The sequence below is a fragment of the Thamnophis sirtalis genome, unplaced genomic scaffold (assembly GCF_051295495.1).
Source record: "Thamnophis sirtalis isolate CommonGarterSnake01/CBP01778 unplaced genomic scaffold, rThaSir2_p1.2 scaffold_13, whole genome shotgun sequence".
Taxonomy (NCBI): Eukaryota; Metazoa; Chordata; class Lepidosauria; order Squamata; family Natricidae; genus Thamnophis; species Thamnophis sirtalis.
The window spans coordinates 42,908,049-42,933,042 of record NW_028261393.1 but is presented as its reverse complement, the minus strand read 5'-3'; the positions used below and the strand labels follow the sequence as shown (position 1 = coordinate 42,933,042).

Genomic DNA, 24,994 nt, shown 5'->3' with positions numbered 1-24,994 from the left:
GATAGCCCTTGTGTTTATTGCAGTTGAAGTGAAAATAGTCATTAACAGGTAGGATGTTGTGGCAGATAATCTTCTGCACTAAGCTCAGGTTGGAACGTAGACGCCGTAGTTCGAGGTTATCCAGGCCTAAAATTTTAAGCCTGGTGTAGTGGTGGGTTCCGGATCCCGTTGCAACCGGTATGGTGCAATGGGGCCGGGCGTCCACCATGTGCATGCACGCAGCACACATGCAACACTCACATGCATGCTTACTGCCTGCAATGCTCCAACTACTCAGTGGAGCATCGCACAGGCGTGTGTGCGCGAAAGCCCCGATCAGCTCAAATATAAGTAAGGAGGGTGAGCGGGCCCTCCAGAGCACTGTAACAGAATGATACCTGGTGCTCCCAGCAGGCACCGGTATGTACGTATCCCACCACTGGCCTGGTGGCATAAGGACTTTTATTACGAGCGGAGGAGTTGAGTACTCTTCTTGTAAAACGTTTAGTGGCTGCTTTCTAGAAAACAGCCTCCAGAATTCACAAGCCATGCACGACCTCTGTCCAAGTTGCACACCCTGGATATAAGCCTTCCCAGAGTGGACCAAGAGTGGGTTTTTAGCCTACGATGGTGCTGAAAAATATTTCCAGTTGCCCAACTGTGTTATTTCCCTGCAAAACGACCTTTTCTGATCCAGCCTTAGTCTCAGGGTGCTTGACAACTCCTCTCGCCCCCCCCCCCCCAAAGGTCTCTTAGTCACTCTTTTAAGTGGAGTTTATTGCAACATGAATCTGCAAATGGCAATTATGAAAGGCTGGCATGATTTCAGCCCTTGCCAAAAATACACTGAATCACACACACACACAAACAGACTGATTATTTGTCAAATTAATCTTCATTATGGCCAGCTTAATAACATTGTTCATATATACAAGTACTTATATGGTATATATCTGGAATATGTCTCAGCAGTCTTTTTGACCTAAGGTTTTTCTAAAAGCATTACTCAATAATGTAAAATGCAATGAAGTGTGTACAAGAGATCACATTGGATGAGGGTTTTTACAACTTCAAAATACTTATACTGTGAGTGTTAACACTTACAAATTACCAGTGTTATTACTTATAACTCTAACTCTCCAGTAGATAATTTGTTTGATAATTTTTTTGTCATGGTTCTTCATGGTAGTAACCTTAAGAGATCATTCTTGCTTTTCCATCTAAAGGTGATAGTTTTACAGGCTGCTTTCTTGGATTTAGATATCATGCTATCAATAGTCAATTTCAGCTATATGTCTGTCTAAAAAGGAAGAGAGAGAGAGAGAGAGGGAGAGGGAGAGAGAGAGAGAGAATAGAATAACAAAGTTGGAAGGGACCTTGGAGGTCTTCTAGTCCAACCCCTTGCTGAGGTAGGAAACCCTATACCACTTCAGATAAATGGTTATCCAACATCTTCTTAAGTGTTGGAGCATTCACAACTTCTGGAGGCAAATTGAGAGAGAGAGAGAGAGAGAGAGAGAGAGAGAGAGAGAGAGAGAGAGAGAGAGAGAGAGAGAGAGAGAGAGAGAGAGAGATGAAAGAGAGAGATGAGAGAGATGGGGGAGAGAGAGATGAAAGAGAGAGAAGAGAGAGAAAGAGAGGAGACAGAGACAGAAAATAACAGTGTTGTATATGCCTTACTGACACTATTAAAAATTAATTGGATCTACATTGCCAAAGGCCCATTCCCAGAGACTAGATAATAATAAGTCAGAAATCAGAAATAAGTCAGAAATGTCAAGTAATCTGCTAGAGGAAAAATTATGCAGATTCCAGTTGCAGGCTTTCCACATTGGTAGCTTGGTTTGCCTGAAAAAACTTAGTGAGAAAGAGAGTATGAAAGAGAGTTCAGTCCTTATTTCACCTCTTTCTGTTGAGTCTATAGGGCAGAAAAGAGGATAGACTAGGTCTGAGAAGACCAAAGAAGATTAAATATTTACACATTTACGATTTAGCCCTTTCCTTTCATGTCTTATCACTGGCCATATTTGCCCGACTCAAACAATGCTAGGGAAACAAAATGTTTATTTGCTGCCCATCCTACCCCAAGGCATTTACCTCTAACTATAAAGGGGCTTGGAGAAATGAAATTGTTCTGTTTGAAATTATATGCCTGCTCTCATTTCTGGAATGTCTTTGATGCTTTCCCTTAATAAGCCTGCAGAAAGGGCAAATAAGCATGCTATGAGTAAACTGTAGGGATATCCCCTCCTCCGGCTTCTTTAACAGTTCCACAAAGAAGTCAAGAAAGCAATATTCTATTGAGCTAATACGGCGACGCAGTGGCTCACTGGCTAAGATGCTGAGGTTGTCAATCAGAAAGCTTGGCAGTTTGGCGGTTTGAATCCCTAGCATCGTGTAACACAGTGAGCTCTTGTTAATTGTTCCAGCTTCTGCCAACCTAGCAGTTTTAAAGCACATTAAAAATGCACGTAGAAAAATAGGAGCCACCTTTGGTGGGAAGGTAACAGTGTTCCATGCGCCTTCGGCATTTAGCCATGCCAGCCACATGACCACGGAGAAGTCTTCGGACAGCACTGGCTGTTCAGCACTAAAACAGAGATGAGCACCGCCCCTGAGAGTCAGGAACGACTAGAACACATGGGAGAGGGGAACTTTTACCTTTACCTATATAATGCAAAACTATATTCATTAACAAAATATCTTTTATTCTGTTACTAAAACTACCCAATGCTGTTCAGCTTTCCCAATTTTGATGCTATTAAATGAAATATCTCTCTGTCCAATGTCAAAATAAATTAAATGTAAAAGGTTATATGCTATCTCTAATTCTTTCCAAACTGCGTTTTCTATAGTTTCAGTACCCTGCATTCTGAAATTTGAAACTGTTTTTCAGTCCCTTGTGAATCACGTTTTTTTTTTTTTAAATCCTTTTTTAGACTGGTGGAATTAAGCTAGGCATTCAAGAGACTAAACTGTTTACCCAACGAGATCAATAGACAGATTAATAGAGTCAAATTGATTCCTTAAGTTTGATCCTGAATCATTGTTTTTGATTCCATATTATTGCTTGAATCTTTCTACTTCCACTTAATCTCTAGACAAAGATGGGTAGCCTCCCACATCCAGGTGTTGCTCTTAGCATCCTTGACCATCCCCGCAGATGTAGTTCAGCAACATCTGGATGTTGAATTGGAAAAGCCACAGGTCCCTAGATAACAGGGAATTGGCTGAATATACCCTGTATCCCAAAAAATAAGACAGGGCCTTATTTTCTTTTGACCCCCCCCCTGAGATAAGCGCTTGGCCTTATTTTCAGGGAGGTCTTATTATTTTTGAGGTGCAGGAGGCAGTGAGCGTAGTCACCTCATGGCTGTTGCTGTTGAATATTTTCGGGGAGGGCTTATTTTAGCGCATGTGCTCAAAGGTCCAATTGGGCTTATTATCTGGAGAGGTCTTATTTTCAGAGTAACGGGGTAGAACTTCAGAGCCGACCAAGTGATCATTTAGGATGTTGCCGAGATCCCTTCCTTCTGTTGTACATTAATGATCCATCAACTATTAAATTATTCTTGGCTTGCAAACTATTTTGTGCTTTAATCCTGACAATGCATATAAAGTGCTTGCTGAAAACAGTTGATCAAATAGCTGGTAATGTTCAATTAAGAAGACAGACTGTTTGGAAAATGACTGGCTACAGTTACTACCAGAATGCACATCAAAGGTTTTTTTATGGAGCAACCACATTAGGCATCAAATTGCAAATGAGGATGAAGGCAATGTTTGTGAAGCGTTGTATGGTTACAGTGTTGGCAAAAATGTTTCAGAACAAACATTACCGGATACAACACAACTAAAGACAGTATGTACATTCACAACTACCTTTAAGATATTTGTTGGGGGGTCAAATCAAATGGGGGATCGGAGGCTAAAATGTATGAAGAACAGTTCCAGGAACTGGGTAAGTCTAGTTTTAAGAGCAGAAAGACTGGGGTGACATGGTAACAGTCTTCCAATATCTGAGGGGCTGCCACAGAGAGGAGGGGGTCAAGCTATTTTCCAAAGCACCCAAAGTCCAGACAAGGAATAATGGATGGACACTGGCCAAGGAGAGATTCAACCTACAAATAAGGAGGACTTTCTTGACAGTGAGAACAATTAATCAGTGGAACAATTTGCCTTCAGAAGTTGTAGGTGCTTCATCACTGGAGGCTTTTAAGAAGAGAGTGGGCAACCATTTGTCTGAAATGTTATAGGCCCATGATGGAGTACCTATGGCATGCATGCCCAAAGCGGCACACAGAGCCACATCAGCTGGCGCACGCAGCATCACCCCTCCATCTTCTGGGTTTTTGGTGTCCATGAGTGCATGATGATCAGCTGGCCAGCAGCGTGCAGCAGTGCCAGAAACTGGAAGAGCTGGTCTTCTGTTATCCAGCGGGAGTATGAGGGCCAGCCAGCTGATCATCGCATGCGCATTCGCTCCAATAACCGGAAGTCTAGCTGGCTGGCGTGCATGTGCCCACCGGAAACAGGAAGTGCGTTTTCCGGCATGTGTATGCTCCCTTGGCAGCTCCTCTTCCAGGTTGCATCCCAGATCGGCACTTGGTGACAAAAAGGTTTGCCATCACTGTTATAGGCTCTCCTGCTTGAGCAGCGGGGTTGGACTAGAAGACCTCCAAGGTCCCTTCCACCTCGGTTATTCTCTTATTCCCTTTGTTAGTCTATTAAGTGCCACTGACTGCTATGCAATTCATGACCTACTAGCCATAAGGGGCAGTGGGGTACAGATACTTACTTTGCATCTGCTTCCTTTTAATCTATGAAATAGCTAATTGGAGGTTTTTCCCTTTTCTCATTCTTCCCAGGCAAATAAATGCATACAGAACACATGTTTGGGAGTGTCTTCCTAATAGGATAGACATACTTAGCTGCTAAGCTTTGCTGATCCCTGTGATTTATTCCCTGAAAATAATTTTCCTTTTCGTTCTTGTTTTGAAATTTGCTTTGAGATTAGATTCTGAGGCGCAGGAAGGTTGACACTCAGGGAAAATACTTCAAACTCCCATAGCATCTGTCCCATAAATCTAGCACGGTTAAAGCAAAACTGTAAACAAGCAGGAGAATAAAATGTACAATGTAAGGTACTCCTGTGTGGAGCCTCAAGAGTTTTGCCATGGGTGCCTTGCATTGAGCGTTCATTTGAGCAGATGTGGGGAAAGCATGAATGTCTTCATATTTATTCTCATTTGATCAGCTACATAGATGTGACATTGTGTTTTGTTTGTTCATTTTATTTTAGCGTTCTATGCCCATAGATTGCAGGAGGGAGATTGATAAGAGTCCAAATGGCAAGAATCATGTTTTGACAAATGCCAGATGTTTTACAGACCCTACTACAGCAGGAAATTAGTTGCAGGAAACGGGTATATAACAAGAGCGTAATATATGTCTGTTACAGAAAACAAATGTTTACATGTATGTGTTAGAAAGGTTTACAGAATAACAAATAACAAGTTTCTACTAATTCTATTCTGGTATATTATATTCTAGTATTTCCTTATTAGAATAGAATTGAATAGAATTCTTTATTGGCCAAGTGTGATTGGACACACAAGGAATTTGTCTTTGGTGCAGATGCTCTCAGTGGACATAAAAAGACAAGATACATTCGTCAAGAATCATAAGGTACAACACTTAATGATAGTCATAGGGTACAAATAAGCAATCAGGAAACAATCAATATCAATATAAAGGATACAAGCAACAAAGTTACAGTCCTGCAGTCATAAGTGGGAGGAGATGGGTGATAGGAATGATGAGAAGGCTAATAGTAATAGTAATGCAGCCTTAGTGAATGGTTTGACAGTGGTGAGGAAATTATTTGTTTAGCAGAGTGATGGCATTTGGGGGAAAGCTGTTCTTGTGTCTAGTTGTCTTGGTGTACAGTGCTCTACAGTGTCGTTTTAAGGGTAGGCGTTGATTCACCTTCAGTATACAGGTAGTCCCAGTTGACACTCTTGTTCCGTGACCATTTACAATGGTTCTGTATGGGGAGACTTATGACCATTCCTCAAAGTCGTGGCTATTTTAGCATCCCAATGGACCATATGGTCCTGATGCAGGAGCGTGGCAACCAGCTTCCAATTATGACGGACACAGCATCTTGCAGGCATATAATTATTAAGAACCACAGTGGCGCAATGGTTAGAGTGCAGTACTGCAGGCTACTTCTGCTGACTGTCGGCTGCTTGCAATCTGGCAGTCCGAATATCACCGGGCTCAAGGTTGACTCAGCCTCCCATCCTTCCGAGGTGGGTAAAATGAGGACCCAGATTGTTTCGGGCAATATGATGCGTGTGTAAACTGCTTAGAGAGGGAGGGCTGTAAAGCACTGTGAAGTGGTATGTAAGTCTAAGTCATTCCCATTCATTATCGCTTACCTTCAGTGCCCACAAAGTCAATGGGGAAGCCAGCAGGAAGCCACAAATGGATGCTGAAGCCATGCTGTATTCATCTTAACAATGGCAACTGGGATTACTGGACCTGCCATCATAAGTCAGCCCAGTCACATGACATTGTGGCTTATGATTGTGTCTCTCAGCAACAGATTTGCCAGTCTCAATTACTATCCTTAAGTAAGGAGTACTTGTAATTATTCTATTATAAAAGTACTTTTTGTACCCATAGGAAGTGAACCCCACTGACTGCATTAATGTTTATTTCCAGTTAAGTGCATGTAGCAGTAAAATGTATCCTAAGATTATTCTTTAATTTTAATTAAGACTCTTCTAAGTAAGACAAAATTGGAATCCAACATGAAATTCATTCATATATATAATTCATATATATTCATATATATAATTTTCTACTCTAACGTTTTAAGTTTTATTCTATGCTTAGCTCTCATTTGTTCCCCCTAATGGTTTGGGGGTTTTTTTGTATTTAAAGATTGCTGAATAATTGTTTTTATGCCAAGCATTTTTTAAAAACCTTTACTCATTTCTCGCTTTCTTATTCAACAGTGATCAAAATCGTGTCATCAGGAGATTCAACAGCAGATAGTGACTGCACATAGCTAACAGAAGTATCGTTTAGATAAATTTCTGTGGGGCCAGGTAGATTTAAAACTAAGCAAATAAACCGAGCGTGAAACATTTTGGGGTCTCCCTTAAATTTTCCATAAAACGATTGTGTTTCTATTATGCCCCTGGGAAGATCTTAAGATTGGCAGCATTGTTCCTGTAAGATGCTATTCCGGTTTTCATTGTTGTTTCAGCTGGCCAGAAGGACATGTTCACAGTCTTTCCTAGCAAAACCCCTGCTGTGCTTCTGGCTATAATCAGGGACATCCCAAGAAGCCAGTTAGGGAGCCGAAAAGCATTTTTGAAGCAATTGGATTAATCTGTGATCTAATTAAAACCTGGAAATGAGATCATTACTGCAGGCTACTTCTGCTGATCATGGCCAGAAGTTTGGCAGTTCGAATCTCACTAGGCTCAAGGTTGACTCAAGGTTGACCTTCCCTCCCTCCCACCCTCCCTTCTTCCCTTTCTCATTTTCCTTCCTGTGGCACAGTGGTTAGAATGCCGCATTTCAGGCTGACTGCCCATTGCCAGGAGTTCAATTCTCATTGGCTCAAGGTTGACATATCCAGACTTCAAACTGTTTAAAGATCAAGGACCATGAAAAAATAGCATGGTAAATTGCAACATATTACTTAAATTAGAATCAACAGGAAAATCAAATGCCAGCTAGTAATAATGAAAGAACTGTGTTGAACAAGAAGATGTAAACAACTATGTGATAAGAGATTCTTTAGAAAAGACAGCTCAACCTGGGGAGTTTTCCGAGAAAATTGCTTGGAACAGTCGGAAACTAAAGTCAGGTCAAATATAAAGTCAGATTCTTCTTTTCTTTTTCTTTTTTGCTAGCATGCTATCTCCAAAATTTCACTAGTTCTATTTGGAAGTTTCAGAGGTCAACTTTAAAACCTCCAGTCTAAGATCCAGCCAACCCACTGGTCAAAGTTAAAAGGGAAGTTTATGATTCAGCATGGCTCAAATTTGAATCTTGCACAATCTGTGCAAACAGAAGACTTTAAACCTAAATAGGGTTTGCAAGTAAAGACTAGTTTCCCTCTATCCCCTCCTCCGGCTTCTTTAACAGTTCCGCAAAGATGTCAAGAAAGCAATATTCTATTGAGCTAATCCGGCGACGCAGTGGCTCCGTGGCTAAGATGCTGAGCTTGTCGATCAGAAAGATCGGCAGTTTGACGGTTCGAATCCCTAGCGCTGCATAACGGAGTGAGCTCCCATTACTTGTCCCAGCTTCTGCCAACCTAGCAGTCCGAAAGCACGTAAAAATACAAGTAGAAAAACAGGAACCATCTTTGGTGGGAAGGTAACAGCGTTGTGTGTGCCTTCGGTGTTTAGTCATGCCGGGCACATGACCACGGAGAAGTCTTCAGACAACGCTGGCTCTTCGGCTTTGAAACAGAGATGACCACCGCCCCCTAGAGTAGGGAACAATTAGCACATAAGTGTGAGGCGAACCCTTACCTTTATTGAGCTAATGGAGGGGTGTCAAGCTTGATTTCATTGAGGGCTGCATCAAGCCATGTTTGACCTTGAGGAACTGGGGGGGGACATGGCCAAGGGGGGGCATGGCCAGCTTGATGTCTCTCATGTCGCAGAAACCTGTGGTGGCCCAAGGACTCTGCCAGTGAAAACGGGCTCCTGAGCTCCATTTTTGGCTGCAACAGGCCTCCTGCAACCCTCTGCCAGCAAAAATGGAGCTTGGGAGGGCTATATGTGTTTTCATTGGCAGAGGCACTCTGGGCTGGTCCTTCGCTGTTTCCAGGGCAGGGTCATGGGTCAGATTTAAGCACCCTGGGGGCTGGATCCAGCCCTCAGGCCTTGAGTTTGACACCCCTGAGCTAACGGATGTGCTGTGCAGCTACCATTTAGATATCAAGATTTAAGTCAGACGCCTTTTTTAGCATCCTGTCACAGGTTGCTCACAAGTGTGATCCATGGAAAGAACCTGGTTTCTGACTTTGGCTATGTTGAATCTCCCCACCACCACCATCACCACTATATTGCTTTTCTACAAAATCACACACATACACTACACAAACACAAACTCCCCTGCTCCATCTGAATGACTCAGATACATTCGAGCCTTCTTCCTTTCATCGCCTCTGCTAGTCTGCAGCCTCCCTGACTCTCCTCACTCAGAAGCAGGAAAACAGCAGAAAGATGGAGAGATGGGTTGGGTTGGGTTGGGCAGGGGGATTAGAGGGAAGCAACCTTTTCCCACCACCAGTTGCAAAACAACAATAGCACGGAATTCTGATGAAGGAAAGAAAGTTGGCACCTGACCCTTGAATCTTGTCCGGACTAATTCTAAGTTAAAATGTATCTTGCCACTTCCTGAAAGTTTTCTACCCTTGAATTCTCAAGGGTACAAAACCTTGAGGAAGTGTGCTGACACATTTTAGCTTAGAATTAGTCCGGACATCCTCCTTGTCTGCAAAAAATGCCTAGAAGAATATTTGAAGGCTCTCAAGGTGTTCTTTTACTTTTAGAATAGAATAGAATAGAATAGAATAGAATGCAATGCAATGCAATGCAATGCAATGCAATGCAATGCAATGCAATGCAATGCAATGCAATGCAATGCAATAGACTACAATAGACCAGTGTTTTTCAACCTTGGCAACTTGAAGATGTCCGGACTTCAACTCCCAGAATTCCCCAGCCAGCGAATGCTGGCTGGGGAATTCTGGGAGTTGAAGTCCGGACATCTTCAAGTTGCCAAGGTTGAAAAACACTGCAATAGACTACAATACAGTAGAGTAGAATGGAATGGAATGGAATAGAATAGAATAGAATAGAATAGAATAGAATAGAATAGAATTCTTTTATTGGCAAAGTGTGATTGGACACACAAGGAATTTGTCTTTGGTTTATATGCTCTCAGTGTACATAAGGAGAATAAAATACATTCATCAAGAATAAAAAGATACTTAGTGATAGCCAAGGTTACTAATAAGCTATCAAATCATACTAGGAAACAAATAAAAACAATGTAAATTGAAAGATACAAGCAACATTGTTATAGTGGGGAGAGATAGATAATTGGATGGGAGAGAAAAATAATAGTAATACAGTCTTACTAGGTAATTTGACAGTGTTGTGGATATTAGTTGTTTAGCAGAGTGATGGCATTTGAGAAAAAACTGTCCTTGTGTCTAATTGTTCTGGTGTGCAGTGCTCTATAGCGTTGTTTTGAGGGTAGAAGTTGAAACAATTTCTGTCCAGGATGCGAGGGGGTCTGTAAATATTTTCATGGTCCTCTTTTTGACTTGGGCATTGTACAGGTCCTCAATGGAAGGAAAGTTGGTAACAATTTTTTCTGCAGTTCTAATTATCCATTGAAATCAGAGGAGGGTTGCTACCAGTTCGCACCAGTTTGGGCGAACTGGTAGCGGTATTTTGGCCTTGGTCGCAGAACCAACAGTGACCCAGGCTGGCCACACCCCTGAACCAGGTCCATTGTCACTGCTGCTGTTGCCGGCATGCTTTTTAATATTTTTTTTCATGTTCTGTGCATGCGCATAACAATTTACAGTCAACTGCACATGCGCACACGAAGCAAACCAGCAGCAATGCCAGCAGCAACCCACCCTTGGTTGAAGTCTATGTTTGTCTTGGTTGCAGAGCCAAGCCAGACAGTTACGGAGGTGCAGGTGACAGATTTTTACTAATGTCCGATATACAGTGTGGATTCCAGGCAGACGAGCTGTATTCGAGAATTGGTCTGGCAAAGGTTTTGTATGCCCTAGTTTGCAGTACAATATTACCAGAAAAGAAGCTTTGCAATATGGTATTTCAAGCCTCAATCACTCGGAGAAGAATTTGTGGGTGTGTTTTTCTGTTTGTGACGGTGTTCTTCCTGGGATGTATTTGCCTCAGAGTTTGTGTGTAGGCTTGCTGGTACATGTGGAGTCCGTTGTGGTTGTGTGCATGCCTGTTTGAGTATTTGAAGGAAGATTGTGCAGCTCCTGATCCTCAACCATCCCTGCATATACCGTAGAGGTTTAAAAGATTTCCTCTTGCTATATTATAGATGCTTTTGTTTTTGTTTTTTTTCAAGCTGAAGGGTTTGATGTTTGTGCTTCAATCAGTTTTGGCAATTTAATTTTGTAATTTTCCAGGAAGCACTTAAAAAAATGTGGTTGGGAACACTTATTCCTTAACCATGTCTCAAAACAGTAATTTTAGGGGGGGGGGGACATTTTCCCGGACTCCAACTTACTGAAAGAGATTCATTGCCCCCCCTCTCTCTCCATCCCCTCTTTCTCTCCCCCTCCCTCTTTCTCTCTTTCTCTCCCTCCCTCCCCTCCCTCCCCTCCCTCCCCTCCCCCTCTTTCTTTCTCTTTCCTTCCCTCCCTACTGTCACTCTCTCTCACTCCCTTTTTCTCTCCCTCCTGCTCTTTCTCTCTCTCACTCTCTCTTTCTTTCTGTCTCCCTCTCGCCCCCTCTCTCTCCCTCCCCCTCCCCACCTTCTTTCTTTCTTTCTTTCTTTCTTTCTTTCTTTCTTTCTTTCTTTCTTTCTTTCTTAACAGATTTGGAGATCTTTGGTCCAGTTATCACCTCTGCCACATCTTTCTGGAGGATCTCATCTCAGTTCAGAAAGCAGAAATCTTCAGAAGGATGTGAGTAGAACTTGAACCGTTGTTTGGCTTGGAGAGAATTTATGAAGGGCTCTGATTAAGAAGGATATTTGTAACTTAGGTTTGAAATGACGGGTCCTTCCTTGTTGCTCTTTGAGCTTGGTGGTTTTCTTGCAGACGGTTCATTACCCAACTAGGCAACATCATCAGTGCACTTTGCATATTTGGGGTCACAAAACCTCTGCAGGAAAACCACCAAGCTCAGAAAGCCCCAAGGATCCCTCATACAAGGGGCTGTGCGCACACAATTTCGAACTGTGGCCCCATCTTCAACAGGTATTATACCTTTGCCATCTGTATGTTTGTGCTTCAATCATGGTGGTATTTGTCCATGGCTAGTTCAATCCTTGGATTTAAATCAATGCCTCCATCTGCATTTCAGCTACGTTCCCCAGCAATCTTTTTATGGGTGCAAAGGAAGTGTAGACTGTTACTTTGTTAAAGAAACAATGTTGGATAATGTTTGGATGCAGGCTCTAGTTTCAAGACGTCATACCTGGTGTGCCCACTCTTCCAAATTGTTGAGAAGAGACCATCTGTGCCCCATTGGGTGATCATGTCAGAGATATTTCCTTACTTAAACGGAGAAACAGAATGACCACAGGCAGGCCAAAAAAAAGTAGTGGGAGCAGGAGGGACTTCTGATTTCCTGCTGGCTTTCTCATTAAGTTTCCTTTTGCGAATCTGGTCAGGAACATCAGAAATCTTCCCTTCCCTTCATTCCCCTTCCCTTCCTTGTCATTCCCTTCCCTGTCTTGTCCTGTCCTTCCCTTCCCTTTGCTTCCTTTCCTTTCTCTTTCCTTCCCTTCCCTGTCCTGTCCTTCCCATCCCTTCCCATCCCTGTCCCGTCCTGTCCTTCCCTTCCCTGTGCTGTCCCGTCCGCTGTCCTTTCCTTTCCTTCCCTTCCTTTCCCTTCTCTTCCCTGCCCTGCCCTGCCCTGCCCTGCCCTGCCCTGCCCTGCCCTTCTCTTCCCTGCCCTTCCCTGCCCTTCATTCCCATCAGGCAGGTAAGTGGCTGCTGCTGGGTAAGGGAAGGAGTAAGGGATTGTGAGACTGCCTTGGAAACTGTCATGGGACATTGAAATGAAGCTCTCATGACAGCAGCAGCAGTGCAGTAGCATCCAATAGCCCTGAAGCAACCAAAACTTTCCCAAATTTCTTTCCTTCTGGAGTCATGGTTTTGGACACATTGGCCCATTTAAGGTAGTTTGATCCAAAAATTGTTTCCCTGTGATGCACTCTTGCCCAGTTAAAAGTCTTAACAGTGAGAGTTTTAATAGTATATACATTTATGGAATTTAGGGGCATGGATTGGCAATTAGTAATAGGATTTGAGGGAGTCTGAAATAGAAGATACCCTTAACTGGGGTAAATGGTTTCAGTGAAGATGAATAATCAAGGGTAGGCTTATATGCCCAATTTTTCTACACAATACAGCTACTTGGAATGGTCTGGAGACTTGCTAAGTAATATAGCAATTTGGGATGTACTCTTTGAGGTTTTCCAAAGTGAAGAATGCTTTTCCTTTTTTCTAATGGGGCATTATATTTTCAGTTTCTTCTGCATCTTCAATTTAATCCATTATCTTTGGAAAAAAATCAAGATTTTATTATTATAAGCTGCACATCTAGGAGGGAAGGAAAGTGGTGAACGTTGGTTCATCCAGTGTGGCATTGTCTACACTACCTCCTGGGTTTTAACATACCATATTTTTCCGAGCATAAGACACACTTTTTACCCCCAAAAAAGAGGGTGAAAATTTGGGTGAGTTTTATATACCGAATGTAGCCCCACCCACCCACCGGCCCCAACCCTTTGAATTGAATTGAATTGAATTGAATTGAATTGAATTTTATTATTTGTATGCCACCCTTCTCCGCGAGGGACTCAGGGCGGCGAACAACTCAAAAGGGGGAAAAGGGAACATAAAACACAATACAAGTAATTAAAATAGCCAAGAATCACACAATCATACAAGTCGAGAGGGGAGGGGAACTCATCAACCCCAGGCCTGCCGGCAAAGCCAGGTTTTGACGGCTTTTCGGAAGGCCTGGAGAGAGGTGAGGGTCCGAATCCCTGCGGGGAGTTCGTTCCAGAGGGCCGGAGCTGCCACAGAGAAGGCCCTCCCCCGGGTAGTAGCCAGGTGGCATTGGCTGGTAGACGTAACCCGGAGGAGGCCAACCCTGTGAGATCTAATGGGTCTTTGGGAGGTAATTGGCAGCAGGCGGTCTCTCAAGTACCCAGATCCAATACCATGAAGGGCTTTGGCCTCTGTCTCCCAGCAATTTACCTCCTTGCAGCAAACGGGGAATATGGGGCTTGCAGAGGCTGCAATAGGCTATGGCAATCCCTGCAGCCTGAAACAACTGGTGATCGGGAGGCCCCTACTGAAATTGAAAGTGAAACTTGCTGTTTGCTCCCTGAGGCAATTTGCTGGGAGGCAGAGGGAGATTTTTTTTGTGTGTGTGCTAATCAGGCTGTTTGCTGCAAGGAGGTAAGTCAATAACTATAAATGCCTATAGAATGTTCAAATTATTAGACTTATTTTTTAAAGACTGTTTCATTATTGTTCTAGACAGCTTAACAAAATGAAGAAGCTTTTTAAAATAAATGCTTGATCTGAAGAGACCCAGTGCTATTATATCTTCTTTTAAATAGCAGAGAATAGTATACTTTCAGAAAGCCCCAACAATTTTAACAGCATCCATACAAGTATAGTCTGAAATGTAACACTACAAACAGTGTACATTGTCTGTACTATTTGCTGTTTGTTGCAAGGAGGCAAATTGCTGGGAGGCAGAGGAAGATATGTTATCCTTTTTTATAGATTTTATAGATTTTATTAACATTTGTAGGCCGCCCTTTTCCCTGAGGGGACTCAGGGCGGCTCACATAAAATCAGGGAGGGGGAACACAAACAATGACATAGACACATATAATAAAAGTAATAAGCAACATACATTCATCATTCGGGAGGGGCGGCTATCCTTGTCCCCAGGCCTGACGGGCTAGCCAGTTCTTGTTTTCCTCTCCAAAAGCTAGGTGCATCTTATACTTCAGAGTGTCTTATACTCTCAAAAATACAGTACTTTTTTTTTTTTTTTTGCTTTAGCTGGAGATGCCAAGGAAAGTGGCTGGATTCTCTTGCTAGAAAAATTGGGCTTTGCAATTAATTTTCCATCAGTCGATGGTGTTTCAGGCCATCTAGCCATCACTAGATTCCAGGGGTACCCAAAACAGGTCATTTCAATTCCGCAGAGGATTATTCCAAAAAGTAAACATGATATTTTAATGAGTCAGAGAGAAATGTACATCCTTCCAGTCTGGCACATCACACCATATATATTCTTTGCAGGACTATTGTCATTTTTTTCCATTTAATATTGCACTTTCCGCTGAGACCGAGAATGTCATCAGTTCTTTTACTTAGTGATATAGTCTAATCCTTTTTAACCAGGATTGCCCCCTTCTGGTTGTCTCATTATATTGTCTGCAATAAAAATAAATTAAAAATCTCCTTAGATACAATGCAGAATGTAAGCCAGGAGATGATTCCTAGGGGAACTTCTAATTATATTGTTGCTAGTTTTGAAGTCATGTCTGACCCATCCTGACCCCATGGACAATGTTCTTCCAGGCCTTCCTGTCCTCTACCATCCCTTGGAGTCCATTTAAGTTCACGCCTTCTGCTTCGGTGACTCCCACCAGCCACCTCATTCTCTGTCGTCCCCTTCTTCTTTTGCCCTCAGTCTTTCCCAGCATTAGGCTCTTCTCCAGGGAGTCCTTCCTTCTCATTAGGTGGCCAAAGTATTTGAGTTTCCTCTTCAGGATCTGGCCTTCTAAAGAGCAGTCAGGGCTGATCTCCTCCAGGACTCACCAGTTGGATCTCCTTGCAGTCCAAGGGACTCACAGGAATCTTCTCCAGCACCATAATTCAAAGGCCTCCATTCTTTGGTGCTCAGCTTTCCTTATGGTCCAACTTTCACAGCCATCCATTGCAACTGGGAAAACCATAGCCTTGACTATATGCACTTTTGTTAGCGGAGTGATGTCTCTGCTTTTTAGTATGCTATCTAGATTTGCCATAGCTTTCCTCCCCAGGAGCAAGTGTCTTTTAATTACTTAGCTGCAGTCCAGTGGTGAAATTTAATCCCCCCCCCCCAGTTCTGTGGGCCTGGCTTGGGGGGGGGGGTGTTCATGTGACTGGGTGGGTATGGCCAACTTTTTTTCACTTTTTAAAGCATTTTTCCTGCTGGTTCAGTGTGGTGTGGTTTCGTGGCTGTGGCTTGGTGGGTGTGGAGGGGAAGGATACCATAAAATCCCCATTTCCTCCCAATCAGCTGGGAATTGGGAGGCAGAGAATAGATGGGGGCAGGACCAGTTAGAGATGGTATTTACCGGTTCTCCGAACTATTCAAAATTTCCACTACCGTTTCCCCAGAACTGGTCAGAATCTGCTGAATTCCACTCCTTTGTTTGGACTTAGTTCACTTGTTGCTACATAAGGATTCTAGGCTGATCCCTCTTTTCATGTCACCCCCAGGTTCTGCCATTCCTTCTCCCACAAATTGTGTAAGAAGAAATCAGTTTTTTGAGTTTCTTCATTGGTAGCATCTTTACATTTGAATCTCACTCTGTCTTATATATTCTCTCTCCCTCCTTCTTTTCCCCCTTTTTGCTCCCTAGGAGATGAGTGTGTTCCCATGGCTTTTCCTGCAAACACAACGCAAAACATGTCATGCAATGCCACCATTGATGAGTTTCGGAGTCAGGTGTATCCCGTGACGTACTCCATCATCTCAATCCTGGGATTTGTGGGCAATGGCTTTGTGTTGTGTGTCCTGATCAGGACGTGCCAAGAGAAGACGTCTTTCCAGATATACATGTTCAACCTGGCCATCGCAGATCTTCTCTTTGTATGCACCCTGCCCCTGCGGGTGGTCTACTACCTCTACAAGGGCAACTGGTTCTTTGGTGACTTTTTGTGCCGCATCAGCTCCTACGCCATGTATGTCAACTTGTACTGTAGCATCCTGTTCATGACGGCGATGAGCTTCTTCCGTTGCATTGCCATCGTTTTCCCTATCTGGAATATCCAATTTATTTCCCGGAAGAAGGCCATCATCGTCTGCGTGGGCATTTGGTTCTTCGTAACCCTGACCACCAGCCCTTTTTTGCAGAAGAGCACCCAGTTATCTCATGAAAATATCACCAAATGCTTTGAGCCCCCAAAGAGCAAGGATATGAGGAAGCTGATGGTTCTCCACTACATTTCGTTGTTCGTCGGATTCATCTTTCCCTTCACCACCATCACCATCTGTTACGCCATGATCCTAAACAAGCTGCTGAAGAATTCCATGCAGAAGAAAGAAGCCACGCGCAGAAAAGCCATCTGGATGATCCTGATTGTGACCATTGTCTTCCTCGTGAGCTTCACCCCATATCACATCCAGCGCACGGTCCACCTCCACTTAATGAAGGACGAGACTTCCTGCGAGAAGAGTCTCTACATGCAGAAATCGGTGGTGATAACCTACTCCCTGGCAGCCTTCAACTGTTGCTTCAACCCACTTCTCTATTACTTTTCCGGAGGCAATTTCCGCAGGAGACTTTCCACTTTCCAGAGGGGCTCGGTTTCCAGTGCTCATCACCGGAAGTCATCCTTAAAGGTGGAGGAAGCATTGAATGGGATCACGGGGGAACACAAGGACTCATAAGGGAGTTTTCATTGGTTGCTTAGCAAACACATACATTTTGGAAGACTGTAGGTCTAGCAACTTGTAAAACTCAAACTATGAGTTGACCAACTCCCTCCAAAGATGCCAACCCGAGATGCCAGTTATTGTGTGTCAGTGTTTTACCTAGTTTCTCAACACAGGAGCAAGTGTGTGTGTATATATATACAGACATTCGTTTGGCTACAACCAGATTCCTTGCTCCAAATATGCCACTGGGGCCTGAATGAAACTTAAAAGATATTTTAAGACATAAAGACGATGATGAAATCAACCCAATGCTTTGTTTGGAACCGTGCCCACTTGCTCAAAAAAGAGGCAGTGATAAGCAGGGGAATAGGACAAGAGAAAGGACTAAAGATATTGTAAGTAGCTTTGAAGCTGATGCCTTGTAATAGCCACTTTGGTCTAGTGGTTAAGGCACCAGGCTAGAAAGTGGGAGATTGTGAGTTCAAATCCCGTCTCAGCTATGAAAATCAGTTGGGTTGATTATTGGGCCAATCACCAGGAGATGGTGAATTGTAGTCCCACCTTCTGCATGAAAGGTGGCTGGGTGATTTGGGCCAATCACCAGGAGACTGTGAGTTCTAGTCCTGTCTTAGGCATGAAAGCCAGCTGGGTGACTTTGGGCAAATCACCAGGAGACTGTGAGTTCTAGTCCTGTCTTAGGCATGAAAGCCAGCTGGGTGACTTTGGGCCAATCACCAGGAGACTGTGAGTTCTAGTCCTGTCTTAGGCATGAAAGCCAGCTGGGTGACTTTGGGCCAATCACCAGGAGACTGTGAGTTCTAGTCCTGTCTTAGGCATGAAAGCCAGCTGGGTGACTTTGGGCCAATCACCAGGAGACTGTGAGTTCTAGTCCTGTCTTAGGCATGAAAGCCAGCTGGGTGACTTTGGGCCAATCACCAGGAGACTGTGAGTTCTAGTCCCGTCTTAGGCATGAAAGCCGGCTGGGTGACTTTAGGCCAGTGCTTCTTTCTCTCTCCTCAACCGTCCTCACGGAGTTGTTATTGTGGGGAAAATAGGAGGAAGAAAGCGTGCTGGACATGTACACATCTTATTTGTTAAAAATAATAAAGATGAGATATAATACAAAGAACTGGTTATGTCCCCTAGTAAGCTGTTTTGCAAATAGACAATTTCCTCCTCCAGAAGACATTTTGCAATCAGATTTTTCAAGACACCAAAAGGATCCAATGACCTCCCGAAACTTTGGGGATTTCTACTCTAAACCAGACAAGTTGATTTCATAATAGCGCTTTGCTTCTTCTTCTCTGAAGCCCGTGACAATTCGTGCTTGAACACCTCTCCGCATGCCAAGCTTACCAGAAACAAAGTTCTTCCATCTTTTTACCCAAACATGGAAGAGCATGTTGGATATATTTGGTTATATTAGTGCCGTTTTATAAATGCTTAGTAAAGCCACACCTGGAATCCTGCATCCAGTTTTGGTCACCACATTACAAAAAAAAAAGATATTGAGACTTTGGAAGAAGTGCGGAGAAGAGCAACTAAGATGATTAAGGAGACTTAACATATGAAGAACGGTTGCAGGAATTGGGTATGTCTAGGGGGCTCAGTGGCTAAGATGCCAAAGGGACACAGTGGCTCAGTGGCTAAGATGCTGAACTTGTCAATCAGAAAAGTTGGCAGTCCGGTGGTTCGAATCCCTAGCACTGCGTAACAGACTGAGCTCCTGTTACTTGTTCCAGATTCTGCCAACCTAGCAGTTTGAAAGCATGTAAAATGCAAGTAGAAAAATAGGGACCATCTTTGGTGGGAAGGCAACAGCATTCTGCGCGCCTTCGGCCTTTAGTCATGCCGGCCACATGATTATGGAGATGTCTTTGGACAGTGCTCGCTGTTCGGCTTTGAAACGGAGATGAGCACCGTCCCCTAGAGTCGGGAACGACTAGCACATATGAGCGAGGGGAACCTTTACCTTTAGTCTAGAAAAAAGAAGGACATGATAGCAATACTCCAGTATTTGAAGGGCTGTCCCAAAGAAGGGGGGGCAACTTATTTTCCAAAGCACTTGAGAGCAGAACAAGAAACAATGCATGGAAACTAATCCAGGAGAGAAGGAACCTGGAATTAAGGAGAAACTTCCTAAAAGTGAGAACAATTAACCAGCGGAACGGCTTGCCTTCTGAAGTTGTGCTTTATCACTGGTGGGGTTTCAGGAAGAGACTGGACTTGTCTGAAATGGTATAGGGCAGGGGTGTGAAATGGGCGGCCCATGGGCCAGAGCCGTCACGCGCAGGCCACGGCCACCCCAGCTCTGCGAAGGCCAAAAACATCACGATACGTCACATGACATCAACGTGACATGGCAAGTTTGACACCTGTGGTATAGTGTCTCCTGCCTGAGCAAGGGGTTGGACTAGAAGACCTCCAATGCCCCTTCTAGCTCTGGTCAGAATGGAATGGAATTGATGTCTTCTGTGATATTATGGCTGCTTACCCCTGTTGTGATGTTTTCAACTCCAACAAGTTACCTGACTATTCCCTGGTTGAGCATATATGGATTGCTGAGATGAACTATATGGGGGGAAAGCCATATTTCTCTAACCTGGGAATTTCCTGAGGAATAGGACATTTTTGTTGTTGCTGTTGTTGTTGTTAGTTGTGAAGTCGTGTCCGACCCATCGCAACCCCATGGACAATGTTCCTCCAGGCCTTCCTGTCCTCTACCCTCCTCCAGAGTACATTGAAGCTCACGCCGACTGCTTCGGTGACTCCATCCAGCCACCTCCTTCTCTGCCGTCCCCTTCTTCTTTTGCCCTCAACTGTTCCCAGCATTAGGCTCTTCTCCAGGGAGTCATTTTAAGTTCTGGAATCCTTTGTGCTGGTGAGAGATTCTAATAATTTTGGTATAATGTGTCGGGGTGAATACTGAATTGGGAAAAACTAAGGTTAATCAAGGCTCCACACTGATAGTTATAAAAAGAAGTGAGTTTTCCCTTTTTGGTAAAGAACTGTTGAATGAGGAATATTCAGCTGAGTCATCTTGAGGACATCCTCTTTTGATAATGGGTGACTTCTCTCTCTCATCCTAAAAGCAAGCTTTTTTTTTTTTTGACGTGGAAAAGGAAATTGAGCTTCTTATTTTAAACTGGGACTTGCAATCTGCTATTAAAAGAAGAGGCAATTATGGCCAAGAGCTAAAAATATAAACCAAACAAAAAGAGATGTGGGACAGTGAGATTTTGGAGAAAGAAGGAGAATCTGTTATGAAATATTGTCTTTTATCCTAGTCCAGGTAAAAACCGAAACAAAACTGTCATTCAACGTTTAGGAGAGGTGGTAAGGGGGGAAAGGTGTTTTTTTAACTATGTAACTCTATGTAATAGTAAATGAATATTAAATTTTGGAGGGCAATTTAATTTCAGTTTTAAGGGCTAAGCAGGAGCCAAGAGCAAATCTATTTCCAGGAGAAGGGAGGAATATTTTTTGACATATGACTGGGAAACTTGAGGTTTCCAATACAGGTAGTCCTTGACTTACAGCAGTTCATTTAGTGACTGTTCAAAGTTACAACGGCACTGAAAAAAAGTGACTTTTGACCAGTTTTCACACTTGTAACCATTGCAGCATCCCTGCAATGGATGCTTGTGATCATGTGATCATAATTCAGAAGCTTAGTAACTGATTCATATTTATGACTAATTGCACTTTCCTGGGGTCACATGATCACCTGTTGCGACCTTCTGATGAACAAAGTCAACGGGGAAGCCAGATCCACATCACAATCGTGTCACTAACTTAACAACTGCAACAATTATGGCAAGAAAGGTTGTAAAATGGGGCAAAATTCACTTAGCAAGAGAAATGCTGGGCTCAGTTGTGGTCCACCTACATCATGGGCCATGATTTATAGCAACAATAACTGTAGCCCAATAAAGAGAATGGAAAGAGGAATGGACTTCTTTTCTTACGTTCAGAAGCAGCTCTGTGTATTGGAGAAATGGAATAATAGGCATTTGTCCCATTTCCGATCCACTTCCTCCCAGCCAATATATTTATTTTTCATTGGAGAGGAGATGTGTGAAAGCAAAATACCCATAGAGTGCCTAGAGAGGCCCTATGTTTCTCTAGGGCAGTGAGGGCTAACCTTTCCCAGACTGAGTGCCTAAAGCACGTGCACGAATGTGCACACACCCAAACTCCCAAAATGCAATGCACACACACACACACACACACACACACACGCATGCACCCCACCCTCGCACATGCGTTTATGATTCCCGCACATGCAATTGTAACCCCCCACATGTGGCCCACCCCCATGTGTGACCCACGGCATGCATCCTGCCCCCCCAAGCATGCACACACAACCCCCTGCACACACCCCACACATTCGCAGCAGAGACCCAAAGGCTAGCTGGTCAGCAGGAGGCACATGTGCATGCGTGCCGGAGCTGAACAGGGGAAACGGCTCGGGTGCCATTAGAAAGGGTGCTGCGTGCCACCTCTGGCATGCATGCCATAGGTTCACCATCAGGGCTCTAGGACTGCTATCTTGGTAGATGAAAGGGTTAGTTAATTCCACAGTCAACAGTTTTAGCGATTCGGATGACAAGCAGAAGTGTATGTAATCCCAGGCAAAACTCTAATCCCTGGAGTTAGTTGGCTAATTCAAGTAAATGTAAATGTAATATAAATTCAACCTCTTACATTACCATCTCAAAGAGATAAGGGCTCTCATAAGGCGATTAAGCCCCATATGCAAAATCACAAAACTTTTCTGTTGGGTGGGAGATAGATAGATAGATAGATAGATAGATAGATAGATAGATAGATAGATAGATAGATAGATAGATAGATAGATAGATAGATAATTGTTGCATGAGAGATAGATACATGGCTAATAGCTAGGCAAAAGGTAGATGATTGATAATGAATGATAAAAGATAGATAGATAGATAGATAGATAGATAGATAGATAGATAGATAGATAGATAGATTATTGTTGAATGATAGCTAGATACATAGCTAATAGCTAGGCAAAAGATAGATGATTGATAATGAATGATAAAAGAAAGATGATAGATAGATAGATAGATAGATAGATAGATAGATAGATAGATAGATAGATGATAGATAGATAGATAGATAGATAGATAGATAGATAGATAGATAGATAGATAGACAGACAGACAGACAGACAGACAGACAGACAGACAGACAGATAGATAGATTTCAGTAGCATTGGGTTGGCAAGTTGCCATGGTGATTCGGTCAAAGCTGGGATGTCCTTTTGGGAGCTGGATATGATTTAACATCCTGGTCACACCAGTCTAAGCCTGCAGCCAACTCAGTGACAAAATGAGCTTTAGGGTTATGATTTTCTGCAACTGTTTTAACGGGGTGGCTGGGAAGAGCTCAGAGACGAGAAGTAGGGGTGGACCTTAAAAAATAACCAGCCTTCTCTCTTCCCCCCCCCATTCAAACTCCAATCATGTCGGCTGCACAAAGCCGTAAAACAAACACACACACACACACACACACACACACACACACACACACAGGGCTTCCCACAATCAAAGTTTCTGGTTTTTCAGCAGTGGGATCAGCCTCTTTTCAAGATCCAAAAGAACAGTGGCCCAGGGGGGGAGGGAAGGGGTGGGGGTGGGGAGATAAGCAGAGGCCAAAATAAATCTGAGCAGTGGGAAAGCACACAAGACATTCCTTCAAAGGCGACAGTGGCTCAGCCTCAGAAAATGTAGCCTGCTGAGGAACTAATGCCAATAGCCTTGGAGCCTCTCAGCAAGGCGGCCTTTGGGCAAACTTTCAAGCCATTATTCATTGCCCTGTTAGTGGGAAACGCAAACATTTGCCATGGTGGGAATCAGGCAGAGCTTCTGCAAACGAGAGAAGTAGCAGGAGGGGTGGGGGGGGGGTGGAGCGAATCCTCAAGGAGCATGGGTTTTAGAGTTGCACAAAAGCTAATGAAACACTTCAACCCCTTGTATCCAATGCTGTGCGAGTGTTAACGAGCTAAGTCGTCGCTCTGTGATGCTCGGTGGAGAGCTAAGCTATTGCTTGGCTCCTTGGAATCCGGTTTGCCAGTGAAATGCTTGGCTCCTTCCTTCCCAGAAAACTGAGTAGATTAGCCCAATGGAAGGGAAGTTTCACACGTTATGTACCAAAGGGATTCTCCTTGTCCATGTGGTTGTCAACAATGTTGCATTATAAGCACAATGTACTTTGTTGAATGTAATATGTAAGTACCCATGTGCGGTACCAATTATTTTGTTATGATATTGGCTGGATATATGTAGCCTTCCTTCCCTCCCTCCCTCCCTCCCTCTCCCCCTCTTTTCTTCTTTCCTTTCCTTTTCCCTCCCTTCTATTCCTTTCCTTCTTTCCTCCCTCCCTCCTTTCTTCTTTCCTTTTTCCTCCCTCCCTTGCTCCCTCCTTCCCTCCCTCCCTCCCTTCCTTCTTCTTTCCTTTCCTTTTCTCTCCCTTCTATTTCCTCCCTTCCTCCCTCCATATAATGAATGCAAATTATAAACATGTTGATCATGATGCTATGTGTAGGGTTTTTAAAAAATGTTCTTGCCATGTAATGAAATTGGGTTGCATTAAAAAAATTAAAATTAAAAAAATGGTTTTTTAATGTGTATTGGTATTGGTATTGGTATTTATTCGATTTGTAAGCCGCCCTATTCCCCGAAGGGACTCAGGGCGGCTGAACAAAAACCAAGGGAAGGGGAACAAATACAGAAAAGTAAGACAAACAGGACAGTGATACAACAATTTAAAAAACACAGCAAGCACAACAGGTTTGAGTGGGGGGGGGGAACTCAACCCAGGCTTGCTGGGACAGCCAGGTCTTAACGGCTGTCCGGAAGGCCTGAAGGGTGGCGAGGGTCCAAATCTCCACAGGGAGTTCATTCCAAAGGGTCGGAGCAGCCACAGAGAAGGCTCTCCTCCGGGTGATCGACAGCCGGCATTGGCCGGCAGATGGAATTCGGAGGAGGCCTAATCTGTGGAATCTAATGGGTCTATGGGAGGTAATTGGCAGGAGGCGGTCTCTCAAGTACCCAGGTCCAATACCATGTAGGGCTTTATAAGTGATGACTAGCACCTTGAAGCGTATCCGGAGACCAATAGGCAGCCAGTGCAGCTCGTGGAGGATAGATGTAATGTGGGTGTACTGAGGCGCACCCACAATTGCTCGCGCGGCTGCATTCTGGACCAGCTGAAGTCTCCGAACACTCTTCAAGGGCTGCCCCATCTAGAGCGCATTGCAGTAGTCCAGTCTTGAGGTCACAAGGGCATGAGTGACTGTTGTAAGATCCTCCCGGTTCAGGTAGGGACGCAATTGGTGCACCAGGTGAACCTGGGCAAATGCCCCCCTGGTCACAGCCGACAAATGGTGATCTAAGGTCAGCTGTGGGTCCAGGAGGACTCTCAAATTGCGAACCCTGTCTGACGGACGTATAATTTCACCCCCCAGCCTGAGAGATGGAATACCTTGCCAATTTGTGGGAGGAAAAAACACAAGCCACTCGGTCTTGTCAGGATTGAGAGCC

At 43.7% G+C, this 24,994-nt stretch overlaps 1 protein-coding gene across 1 annotated transcript in view; it reads left to right on the top strand.

Annotated features, from left to right (window-relative positions):
* CYSLTR1 (cysteinyl leukotriene receptor 1) overlaps positions 1–22,366 on the top strand; it is a 33,190-nt gene extending 10,824 nt beyond the window's left edge. Inside the window, exons 2-3 of the mRNA XM_087727121.1 lie at positions 11,612–11,701; positions 16,405–22,366. Of these exons, the coding sequence (XP_087583247.1) occupies positions 16,422–17,435 (1,014 nt within the window). The 5' untranslated portion in view covers positions 11,612–11,701; positions 16,405–16,421 and the 3' untranslated portion in view covers positions 17,436–22,366. The remainder of the gene's footprint in view (positions 1–11,611; positions 11,702–16,404) is intronic.
* Positions 22,367–24,994: the final 2,628 nt, after the last annotated feature.